The sequence below is a fragment of the Apostichopus japonicus genome, chromosome 17 (assembly GCF_037975245.1).
Source record: "Apostichopus japonicus isolate 1M-3 chromosome 17, ASM3797524v1, whole genome shotgun sequence".
In the NCBI taxonomy this organism is placed as follows: domain Eukaryota; kingdom Metazoa; phylum Echinodermata; class Holothuroidea; order Aspidochirotida; family Stichopodidae; genus Apostichopus; species Apostichopus japonicus.
Genome location: NC_092577.1, coordinates 27886395 through 27900194, shown reverse-complemented (window position 1 = coordinate 27900194; position 13800 = coordinate 27886395). Strand labels below are relative to the sequence as shown.

The window sequence follows — 13800 nt, the reverse complement described above, 5'->3', positions numbered from 1 at the left end:
TTATCAAAGGAAAAAACAACCTCCCCGGTGTGAAAAGAAAACAAAGAACAATAAGAAAGCAGACGTTAATTCAGTAAGAGTATACTATTACTTTCAAACGTATATAGTATCAGCAGGGAGTTGTTATACAACTCCCTGGTATTAGTCAGCCATACATTTCGTACGCTATTCGCGGTCACATTATTAACCCTCCTGTTGTCATGCAAGCAGCTTTGACCGCGTTTGAAAACAAGCGCGTTTTTTCATGCTGGTTTTGCTGTCGTTTGATTGGAGGATGAACAGCGACTGATCAGGGAGGTCTAAAATATCAACTCCCTGATCAACAGATGAGGGTTGTTCATTGCGGTTTCACAAATTCTCTACAATAAACCAATTGGATGCACTGTTCTGTTTGATACAGTATAAGGCAGGCCGTGTCGTGTATTTTCATTGTTGTATCTGCATATGCATCAAGAAGCAGATAAACCAAACACGTACCATACTAATCGGACATAAATAATAATAATAAATAATAAAAAACGTCAGGCCAACTTACTTTAACACATAAATAATTATACATAAAAAAGTTAGACAGACAGATGAGGAGACCCGTGTATGTGTCTTCTCATCTGTTTTCTCATGATTCCAGTGGTAGTGATAAGAATATCGATCAGCCATGCCATAGCGCCAAACTTAATTCTTTGTGAGGGCGAGCTGTTTGTTGAGGTATTATGATCGAGGGCCCGCAACGTGAATTACGTTATAACTTACCAAAATGAGCAACCACGAGGAAATTTGCTGATACTCTCATAGAATTAGCTTGAGGAGTTTTGTTGGTTTGACGGCTGCATATATATATATATATATATATATATATATATATATATATATATATATATGAACAAAGTATGAGAAATACATTGTGAGGTACATATGGTTGTATGTATGTGCAAGCCATGCACATTCACGTTGAAAGATATATGCTGTATAAGAACAATGTCAGATATTCAAATATGGTCATCTTTGGTCAAATCTTTTAACTTTTTTTTTTATATTACCACGTGCACCCTGAAGGAAATTTACCTCACTGGACATTCAGTCATCTTGTATGTCCATTTACTAGAATTTCAAGAGAACACTTTGGAAGAGTTAAAACCTTTCTTTTTGAAAACTTCTAGCAAGTACTTTAGCATGCTATAATTACAGACGAACATATAATGAACCGAATAGGCAGATGATTGTCTCGGTAAAAATTACCCGTGGGTATAAATTAAATGTGACGTATATGGGCGTTGTAATCATACCGTAATCACGTTCTGTGTATTTTTTGAAATTTCCGACGCTTAAGTTAATATTAATCATCTCTTAAATTCCGAATCTTTATTGAGTCAACGTAAGCGAAGTTGATGTAATCATGCTGTACTGACACTCGTGGTATGTGTATGCTCTGCGCTCGACGCATAAGTGAATCGTAATCTTCCCGTAAATTCCGAATTCAGTGGAGAATACATTCAACGTAAACGCAATGCGTAAGTTGGTGTAATCATGCTGTAATCCCGTGGTGTGCATGCTTCGGAATTTCCGACGTGTATATCCTAAACATGCCGTACTGTGCCTGTTTCAGGTGAACGAAAATAACTTAAACTTGACGTTTAAGGATTTCGTAATCAATACGTAAACGCTGAAATGAACGTATTTGGGTATTTGTAAGTTAATTGTAAATATACAGTAAATTTTTTAACTGCACTCGTTTCAGCCAACGTAAATGTTGAAATTTTGTTCATGAGATGCAGTCACAGGGTAATATCATTATCGGAAAGATTGACATGAGAATTGTGTCCAGTGTTTTATTTCATGGAACAATCAACGTTAACGTCATGCTTAAGTTTGGCGAAGTTTGTTGTAAACGCGTTGTATCTATGCTACGAGTTTCCGATATGTAAGATAATCGTAATCCTGTCGTAAATTTCTTCGTGGCGAGATTAAGGTCAACGTAAACGTGGAGAAGAAATAAGTTTTGATAAATACGAAAGTAATTATTAACTTCCGATATGTAAGTTGTCATAAACGTAACGGAAATCTGTTGTTCCGTGTTTACAATGTTTACGGATGCGTAATCACATCGTAAACGCGTTGTTCCAAAATGTACGGGTTTCCGATGTTTAAGGTGACCGTAAGCAAGACGTAAACATCCAAGGACTGTGCTTACGATAACTTAAATGCGTGTCTTTTTCCCGTGTAACTACAAATCCGTAACAGTAGGTCTAGACATAACTGCATGTAGACAACTATTACGACAACGTTACGAAGCTGTCACCCAGGATATTTAATTCACAGCTTACAGTAGTGTCTACAGTGAAAGCCTATATAGGCCTACTATCCACAACGTGGTCTCATTTTACAGCCAACTTAATACTGTACGTATATAGGTACATATATGTAGACTGAAAGGTTATTGAGACAGCATAGCCCTAACACACATTGCTAGTCATGCATACATCCCACTTAATATTTCAAAATCCTACACACCCACGGGAGTGTGACAATCATCAGAAGCCCACCTGAGCTTTCTTTATGGAACGCCAAAAAAGGTGAGTATCTGCTGTCGCGGGAGTTGAGAATGTAAATTACGTTCAAATCAAGAACACACATTAACTATACAGTTTGGATACAGTTCCATGAACAGTGATGGATTCATTGAAATCGTTTGATATGCATGCGATCTCGTCTATAAGAATACGGCACAGTGTACAGGTAAATGATGCGGTGTTGTGAATAATAATCAAACAGACGTTTCGCTAAACTAGGCCGCCCGACAGTCTCATGCTATGTGTAAGACCTTTCATGTCTAGATTACAATATAACATATACACAGCGGTCTTCATTCATGCTCATAGCCAGGAACTCTGAGTTGGAGGTGAGCGGAGGGTGGGGGGGGGGGGGGACAGGAGCAACAACAATCTAATGATGGGCACTATAATTCGGATCCTGTAACTTGTGAAGTTTGACATGTCACTAAAATCACTGTAACTGAAGGGGGAGGGATGAAGTTTTTAACATCTTTTTCTCAACATGCAGGTTGAAATCATTTGCAAATGTGAACAATGAAACGAAATGATGCAGCTGTAGCACAAAGCGCATGTGACACTTATCAAGTTAGTTTACCATATGATAAGTAGTCGCAGCGGCCGCAGGTATACAACAACACTATGAGATACTAACTATACATATTATCAACATAGGCATCGTATATATTATACTGAATTTACCAAATAACCCAGTAGATTAGGTTCTATGTGATTCATGGAAAATACTGTCAACTTTATTTCCAATTTGATAAATTTATCCGATTTATTTCAATTAAATTTGGTTTGAATGATATGTTGGCCATCCGATATAGAGATATTCAGCGGCCTGTGAAAACAAAACCAGCGAGCAGGTTCTTCAGTTAAGCTCCGTGATCTAAGATTCAATTAAATTTTATCTTCCCCTGATGGCCTATCTTCAAAAACTCAGAGTTAACATAAACGAGCTGATACCATTGTAGCGTCCGGAATCTCACGCGTTGAATTTACACCGTGTATACAGTACAGAGCAGTAGGGATTCTTTCCTTAACGAAACTATCACTATTTGTTTTCAATCAGATAAATATTATTACGATTGTCCTCGGCTACAGTTACACCTAACGCTCATGGTATTGAGGGCAGGCGGTGTGTGTGTGGGGGGGGGGGGGGGAGTTTGGGGCGGTTGAGTTTGATGTGGGATTGTGTTGTGCTTATATTTGTGGCCATTTCTCAATTAGCCAAGTGGTGAAGTAGTTAACTAACGTCACAAGTAATACGTGAAACGTGATTCAGTGTCTCTATCATTTGAAACGGATGAACGTACAATCCTAACTTCCAAATAGGGTAATTACGAATACGTATATACATACAGTCAATATTTTTAGAAGCTGCTACTTTTTCATAACTTACAGTTCTGATATACTTGTAATATGCGGATTTACAGAGGTTTGAACATTGCGTTAAGTAAGCACAATGGAGTTTGGCAGGCGGATACGACTAGACACCAGACTAATTTGAAGTTCAAACAGATAAAAAGAGAACAACGCCCTTCTTTGGTTATATGTGAACATATTTGCATGCTCTATGCATGACACTTAATCTACCTCCAGTAAGATTATAAGTCGATGTTAAACTTGAGTATTATGATCATAAGAGTAGATCAGGAATAAGTGAGTTACCGGGTCATCATATGGCAATGTCTGTATATCCCAATAAACCATTAATCTTGACAAGGCTTGTACGTGATCTTTGCTCATTTGACATTTACCCTTTTCGAGTGTACAGACAAGAATCATAGAAAAGAAATGACAATCCCCGCCCGGTAACATAAATGTACGGTATTTCATCGATTGTCTTTATATATATATATATATAAAAAAAAGAGAGAATATTGTATGTTCTTAATCACCCACCAAATGCATCGCTGCACATTGCCATTGTCTAACTTTGAGAAAGTCTCTCTTGATACATTTAATGCAGTGGCGTAGGAAGGTACTTTTGAGTGGGGGGGGGCTGAAGACTGATGGCCGGCCTGGGGGAGGGGTCTAAGGGGTGTCCCCCTCCCCCTTTGGATTTTTTTTGCATTTCCAGGTGGCCTTAGATGCAATTTGGTGCAATATAGCACAATTCAACCCACCCACTCCATTTTGTATATAATTTGCATTTCACCTGGCCTTAGATGCAATTTGTATGTATGTATGTATGTATGTATATGTGATCTTCCCGCAAGCAGGAACTCGCGCATTTGGTGCTCCAAATGAGATTTTTTTCTCATTTGGAAATGAAAAAGGGGTTTTCTGACTTGCGAAGCGGGGGGCGGAATGATACTTCCGCCCCTCCATATTTTTCACTGGGGGGCTGGCGCCCCCAGCCCCCCGGTTCCTACGCCCTTGATATAATGTGTAAACGACATGCACGCGCAGTCTGTTCACTTCCGTATAAGGACGTATATACACCATATGATACCGACAGAGCGTATACACACCGTTGTATACATAACAACAATGTAGCGTTTACGAGGTGGACGAACATTCTATGGGTAACACACACACACACATACGGTGGACTTGTATGGGAATGGGTCGAGCGATGTCCACATAACGACCAATCACGTCATAAACACAGACCAATGATAAATCTGCTTATGGCACGCGAAAAGTGTGAGAATCTAATACGGAATTCAAACCGTTAAAATCATATTTTTTTTGGGGGGGGGGGGGAGAAATTCGAATATTTCAAGTTTTATTCGTCTTTTCTTGTTAGAAGTATTTTTTTGTATTATTTTATATAACAATATTGAAATCCGCTTGATATAAGGGAAGATAATCACGTGTGAGGGAAGCATGGAACTTCAATCCAAATCTCATATCGGCCTATGACATTTCCATCAACTGGTTAATATTTTCCCATGGTTATACGTACCGCAAATCATGCACTATGTAAGTTAACCATGATTATTGCAATGATTGGGTAGGGTGGAAGGGGGGGCATGACAAAATGACAGACCGTGTTGGTCGATACAGGTGGGGGGGGGGGTGGGTGTTGAAAGGAGGTATACGGTACGTCGCTGTAGTCACAGACCTCAAAGATACCCTCAAAATCATGCGGTAACCTTATAATAAAACAACACCATAAACGGACCCACACAACGATTAACGACTATCATGATCTATAATGTGTTATTAGTAGCCTAGTTTACCTGGTAAGTAATATACATGACGTCACGAAATGATGAAATCAACATTTTATAACATAAATGTTAAAAGTTTGAGTGAGTTTATAGACTGTTTAGGTTATGTGAAAATGTTGTTGAAGGGGAATTCTTTTCAATCACTATCACAAGTTTCATACGGTCATTAACACGGAAAAGTTGAGAGGCGCTGAAGTTTATACAATGTGGGGTGGGTAATGCAACTAAAATATATGGTTCATATTTGTGACCTCTCCACCCGTTCGGTAACATTTCAAAGTTTATTTCTAAACAAGTAAAATGTGCGAGACAATTTTAGCCAGTTAAACTCCAAAAGGAAGGCCCCAAAACATCAGTTGCCATTATAATGGAAACGGTTGGTCAAAAAACTGATGTGTTTTGTGTATGGAAGTTTTTCATATGTATGTAAAGTTCTAACTAAAGTTAAATTCAAGAGAAGGCAGAAATATATACATTTCGCGGAACTAGACTACACAGTTTAATGCTAGACAACAGTTGCTGTTTAGGTCTAATTAATTAACACGCACAAAAGGCGCAAATAGACTTACCATTACCCGTTGGATTGTTTCTTGGCTTAGCACCGAGAAAGGCCAAGTTCACATTTGCTTTTCTGCCGTCTATAATAGGATTAGGATCATTAGTAGCTTCCTTTGCCGACTCTTGTGTTGTCATGGTAACCTTTAACAAAAGAAAACGAAAACTGGTAAATGAATGTAGCATATGATGAAAGGGAGCAGCCTTTGTGCAAAGGGAGATATACTGTCCTTTCTAAATTAAGACAGTTAAACGGTCATTATCTGCGGAAAGGAGAAGTGGTGGTGTACCTTATTGCAAGAAAGACCAGTCAGTTTATGGTTGGATCTAATCTATCGCATAAAATGAAAAAAAAAACTTAATATGGTCACCGATGTAAACAGAAAAATAATTATAATGAACTACAATTATCTTTCTCTCATTGTTTCTTTCTTTCGGCTCACAGAGTCCGACCTTTTTATTGGAGACTAACTTCGAAGACTCAGATATTATTGGCGAGGGTGGAATTAAATGAATAAATAAAATATGTCTAATTATTGTTTCCTTTCGATTGCAGCTCATTTAGCAGAACTTTTAATGAGATCGAAGTCTTATTGTCAGTCGTCAAAATCTGATAGAGCTATATCGAATGATAGCAATATTAATCAAGATAACATTCTATATTAGTTAGATGCTTATGTAATATTGACCACAATGGACGGAGTTCCGTTACCTACGGACAAGACATCGCTTTGCATGAATTAATTGTCTATAATGAAGTACGTTCACATGTCAGGAGATGACTTCAAAATGGCCTCACACATGGAAACAAAGGGGTTTAATTAACAGCATTCCTCCAGATATTTTTATGACAATATAAATTATAAGAGAGAGTGAAAGTTTAATGAGAAACGGTTGAGGTAAACCAGGCAAGTTTCATCATATATAAATAATGCTTGTTGCTTGTCAGTATAGGCTAGCTCAGTGACCGTATCAGGTATAGGCCAAACAGTAGAACACCGTGTGTTCCCTACTAATTGTTTCACGGTTGAACTAGTATAGGCTTGAGATTATTACTGGGAGCATGTAATGGCATTTTCTTGTTGGTATGTTGTATATGGCTATAGCAACGATGCTGACATATGCCAAATCCTTTGAGGATAGGGTATACCCCTGTCAATAAGAGCGCGGTACACCATGACGTCAACGGCACGTCACAATAGTGAGTATCGTAACGTGCTGAATACGAGGTATATAACTTATACGTAAGGCATTTTCATGTTCACCCACATACATTTAAGCTAAAGTTTTAGTATTTACTGTTTGGGCGTAAAGGGTATGAACCTTTCATGCCGGTAAAAACTCAAAACCGTCTCCAAACAGCTGGCAACAAATATGATGCTATAGTGACCAGAGAGATACACGGTTTTGTTGCTATGTGATATGCAATAGCGATTACGTCATAATTACAAGAGATGACGTCATATATACAAGAGCGAAGATTATACCGTAGGCGTATTACTTTGTTTGGGGTTCATAGATAACACACGGCGATGACGTACCAAACCTTTCTTGATTTGAATTATCATATCCTCATAGGAGTGTTACAGTACTGTTCTGACTTACGAGTATTAAATCAATGTTAACTGTCACCAAGATAATATAACATACCACAATAACACATTAAAGGATGCGGAAAAAACAAACTTGAAATAACTAAAGATCAAAGTGATACAAAAAATCTATAAACAGAATGACACATCATGGAAGGTTGCCAGACTTGATATAGGTCTAAATGTGTGAAGTATTCCAGAGTGGAAGGGGGGGGGGGGGTTGGGAGGCAGGAGGGGTGAGAAGTATGGTCGTTGTATAAGTATCCTTCTCGATCTCGTATATGATAAATATGATTTTAGACCAATCACATTTGAATTAATTTCATATCTAACATGAGACTCCAGTATGGCCCACGTTTATGATGGTGAATACAAGAATAGGAACCACTAATTTACTGTAGGAGGGGGAGGGGTATGCTTGCCGAATACTATAGCCTATTGTATTCGCTTTCTGTATTTTTTTGCTGGTTCTGTACTTGAAAAAACGAGGTCAGGTTTTAACATCAAATATACTTCTTTCAACGCTCTCGACCTCAGCTGACCCGACTTCTCTAGTCATATCATCTTTCATTGATTACTTTTGACTTTAAATCCCTTCCATTCATTTCCCCGAGAAAAGATTGCAATTAGGCTCTCAATTTTACAAACAAACCTAATTGTGTACACAAAAGTATCTAATAGCTCTTTGTTCCCGAGGAGAGAGAGAGAGAATACACGTAAATACTCTATATAGAGGAACGCATTCACAAATTGTGTCTTCTTAATCGAACATTACACGGAGGCCCTTTTATGGGAACTTATCAAACCAGAACGTCTTTTCTTGACTCTCATCGAAAGATAATATTTCGCATACTTCGTGTAATTATTGCGATAGCGAGACTGATTCTTTGAAACTTAATATGAGTACACCGACATTTCGAGACTTTCATCTTCCCTATGGTCGGTCAATCGTTGTCCATCGTTGTGGTTAGCCTAACATCATTGATAAGAGAGCGTTGACCTTGCGATATTGCTTACCATACATTTCAAGGGAAGTACGGTAGTATAAGCAGGGAGTTCCATAACAACTCTATGATATAAGTTTAGCCTATACCGCATGAGTTGGGGAAAACAAGACATGTCGCACACAACTTAGACTTATACATCAGTATTTTTAAGCAGAAGAAATTGAAACAGTGTACATCTTTAAGAAGAGATATGTTAACATTGACTCAAGTCTTGTGTTTCTTTGCAAGCATATGTCTTTAGGGAAAATGTGATACCTATACTCTTGAAGGCAACAAAGTCTCTAACCCTTACAACAATGTCTTCGGCATTTATTCCGAGTAATGGCAGCTTTTTCCCTTCACTTTACAGTCCCACGCCCCCCCCCCCCCCACACCACCCTATTTTTCAAGTAAGTGATATTTTCATTTAAATATCACCTAATATAGTCTTATCCACAACTTCCGTATACATGTAGACCTTCCTATAATAAATATAGACTACATAGCCTCTGAAATTTGCATATTAAAATCGGGTTGATGTCATTATTCCCACTGACTTTTTAGAATATACGGTTTAGTTAACAGCTGACTGCACCTTTCTTGGACAGGAAGAGAGTAAATTGCATTATACATGTACACGAGTTGGAGTTGGCGGAAAAGGAAAATGATCAGTTTTAATTTAAAAATGAATTATCGTTCTTTGCTAAAATAAGTTCCAGTAATGATGTTAAATAAAGCTTCGTAGAATTTCATCAATGTCTTCTATAAGGTTTGGCTCTTTGGGCGGTGTCTTAACTTCAACCTATAGTTTACCACAGATCAAGTACCTATAAACAGAGCCTAGTCGCCACTTCTTTCAACGTGAAACATATTTCATTTTCTATCCGTCGCACTGCTACGTTATTTATCGAGTGGAGTTCTTTTATTACCTATATATAAAGATAACCATGGAATGGCGAGATATGCACTATTTGTATATATAAACAGCAACATCACAAAGTATCGAATATAACTATATACATATAGTTAAAGGACAAACTTTCAACAAGTATACTTAAGTACAGGAAATACAAACATAGACCTATATCTATATATCTATTGACAGCATTTCGTACGACGTAGATTCGCTCTTCACAGATAAGTCTTCTATATTAGTCTATTTTTAATTTGTCCTTTCTATATTTATGATGTTATAGCACGTTAATACTGTCTGTTACACTGCAATGCTTCTTAAAATTCTATATGGCGAACTCTTTATCACGAAATTTAAAGGCGTATACTAATGTAAACGACTGTTTGAAATCTAAACAGCAGCGATGAGTGATCAAAGGATGACGTGGTACTCCCCGCCATTCAGAGGAATAAATAGATATATTACAGAGGCAAATATAAGCTGAATATTGTTGCTTTTCCATGTATCTATAACAAAGCACTGGCGCGTCAAAAGTAAAAGATTTGTATAAATTATCTCTTTGTCACTATTTTAAAGGGACACGTTTTGCGCAGAAGGAATTTACGAGGGTGTCAATATATCTTGAATACAACTGCAATGTCCTACAAGAAATACCCAAAGCTCACCGATTAGTTCCCATCATAGACTATATGCTACACATATAACAAGGTATGCGCCACAAAGCAAACAATCTCGTTTCAGTAACACTTTAACGGTAATGGGTAAGCAATTATATAGTTTTTGTGAAAATCGTTTCCAACTATTTGTTCTGTCAGTCTATAGAGAAACAATAGTTTTACGCAGTACATTTTGTACTCAAAAATCGCAGCGGTTGAAATGTAGACAAATATCCCGTTGCTGGTTGTCACAGCGCAGGGTGTGGTGAAATTATTTAAGCGGCAAAATACTTTAGTGTTTCATTTGATTTCTTTTCCGAGAAAATCATGTTAACTTGGAATTATGACGATAGTTAGATAGCCGCAGCGGTGGCTTTTGATTGGTAAACGTGCGCCATCACATGTCATGCTCTGCTAAATACGTCACAACTGGCACTGATTACGAAAAATCATTATACTAACGGGCAAGTTCTGTAAGAAATTTTATCATTCATGTGATAACAATACACGAGCTTGACCTGATCTTAAATGAGACAATGAAACTATTTTTATGATCTTATGAACTTAGAAGTAGAAGAAGACGAAATATGTATACAGTGTTTGTGGTCATAATTTCTAGGCCTATGTGGTGTGTAATCTCACTTTTCTCAATACCGGATAGATTAATTGTTACAAAAGGGGTAGGGTTTAGAAACAACGTTGTCCACGTGCGTGACAAAAATCCACGAACACGACGGACAGGTAGCTATATGGATGAGATGTCATATATATATATAATATATATATATATATATAATATATATATATATATATAAATATATATATATATATATATACATATACATACATATCAGGGAAAAAAAACAACTTCCAGTGGGGATTGCAACAACACACCTTCTCTCTTAAGTGTAACATGTTTGTATTTAGCCTACATCACTAAAATATACATCACCGATTAAACGACGACACTTCTAAGTTATTAGGGAGGTGTGTGCAAGTTATGTAAGTAGCAAAAGCAAACAGAAAGGCCACACAATACACACTTGAGCTCTTTGCGTTTTGGTTTTATTTCTCATCTCATTTACTTGAGCCCTCCTCCTTCATTCTTGTCATCTGATGTGTACAAATTGGTTTACTCCTTCCAGTGTTCATTGAGGATATTCTGCTCATATATGAGTTACACCGTCTCTAAGCAAGGTACTTGATAAAGTAAACAGTTATTCATAGACTCGGGAGTTGTACTATTCACATCTTGAAGTTTGCATTGGACGACAGAAGGATAGTTAAAAGGGGGTGGAGATTACTCCAGTGTTATAAACTACTGTGTTTTTGATGGTTTTAACGTAAAATGAAGTCTGTTAAGATAGGTAAATACACCTTCAGCATGGTTTGCCCATTCCGCCGCTCCCCCCCCCCCCCCATCCCCCTCTCGTTTTGTTGTTGTCATGAACAACGACAGCCTTTGTTCGTTTGAAATGCTTTTTTGGCAAAGAATCTGTACGAATGTACATTGATGCTTCATGTCTCAATTAAATGTAAAAACGAAAAAATGTAGCGAAAGAACTGAATTTCTTTCCCTTTCCAAACCCAGCAGGTCTCCATGAAAGAAAACAGCTGCAATCAAACGATACATGTTCTTCAGCGATCGTTATACCTGGAATAACGGTTTGCAATTTAAAAACACATTTTTTTCCCCTTCTAGTGATCAAAACTTTGAACAAAAGCAAAAAGGAGTATTTCTCATGCATACAATACCCCCCTCGCAAATAGAGAACCTTTCCATATTTTTCACCGAAGTCAATGGAAGGCTCATAATGAATTTCGTAATAAATTGTAAATATTTCGTGGACCATACACTTAAAATAACATGGATAGTTTAATAACAACCTAACAAGCAAAAAGTGAACTTACATTTTCAGCATTTGGAAATTGGACTTAAGTAACCAAGCCATTGAGCTACGTTATTGCGGGACTTGAAAATCAAGTATCAAACAAAATCGAACATTTCATGAAAACTGACTGACTTCTTATGCATGGAACCTAAAACCAACGGCTATATAGAAATGTGTAAGCTATGCCCTTCCATTTGCTTCTGTAGAGTATATAGGACAGGGTTAATTCTATAAATGTCTTTATTCGCGTATTCTTAAGTACGTTGTCCCAGTGGCGTAGGAAGGTACTTTTGAGTAGGGGGGCTGAAGAATGATGGCCGGCCTGGGGGAGGGGTCTAAGGGGAGGGGGTTTCGCCCTCCCCTTTGGATTTTTTTGCATTTCCAGGTGGCCTCAGATGCAATTTGGTGCAATATAGCACACTTCAACACCCACTCCATTTTGTAAACTTAATTTTGTATTTTCACCTGGCCTTAGATACAATTTGGTGCTCCAAATGAGATTTTTTTTCTCATTTGGAAATGAAGAAGGGGTTTTCTGACCTGCGAAGCGGGGGGGGGGGGGCGGAATGATACTTCCGCCCCTCCACATTTTTCACTGGGTGGGCTGGCGCCCCCAGCCCCCCGGTTCCTACGCCCTTGCGTTGTCCTGTTATGTCACGTCACCTAAGTACTAGTTTCGTCAAAAATAGAATTGTTAACGTCTGCTGATTTTCTTCCTCTCATGAGCTCCCAACAAGGGCCGGGTCGAGTCCGGTGCTATATGAACCGGTTTAAACCCATGACGGTCTATATACTGAACCAATTGACATATAACCAGCTTCATATTTATACATGTACGTCTAAATCCGGACAGATAGTCAAGTACATGCCTACTTCATTCAACCTACGGTTATTGATTAAAACCAAGCAGAAAATACAGGTTAATTTAATCAAGAATAATGTCACAATATGAGGTTAAAAAACGATTTGAGTAGATTACCTCACTCCTACGCCTGTCATGCAAGATTTAACCTGATGAGGCGTGTCACGTTTGGCCATTTAAGTCTATTGTGTTGACAGGTCAAAGTGACATTCACATTGGGCCAGTAAAGGTAAAGCCCCTTCACATCCCGGGAAGATTCCCAGTGCTTGCATCTGTTAGGACAAGCCGCTGTTTTACCAAACACCGCAGCCAAGACATTCACCCCCTGCCTGTGAGCGAGGGTTCGTGTTAGTTATTGTAAATTATGCAGGTGTTTATGGTAATAGATAGTTTTAATGAATTGATAAGTGTCTCCAGCATGAAATTCGCGAATGCTTGGTGCTACAATCATCATCGTACAGGAAGTTCAAGGACGCCCGCGTCTTGTACCTCAATTCCCGTGTTCTTATAGCATTTTTTTTTATGAAAGTCAGACCAGTAAATCTTGTGGGTCACGACTGATAATTTCTGCACGTAACAATCAGCTCTCTGCATGCGTTCTAAAACTATC

General features: G+C 38.1%; 1 protein-coding gene across 2 annotated transcripts in view; it reads right to left on the bottom strand.

Moving 5' to 3' along the window:
* LOC139984358 (RNA-binding protein 24-like) overlaps positions 1–13800 on the bottom strand; it is an 86691-nt gene that overhangs the window by 61326 nt on the left and 11565 nt on the right. For both annotated transcript variants that reach the window (XM_071998238.1, XM_071998239.1), the window contains exon 2: positions 6304–6433. In XM_071998238.1, coding sequence (XP_071854339.1) covers positions 6304–6433 — 130 coding nt within the window. The remainder of the gene's footprint in view (positions 1–6303; positions 6434–13800) is intronic.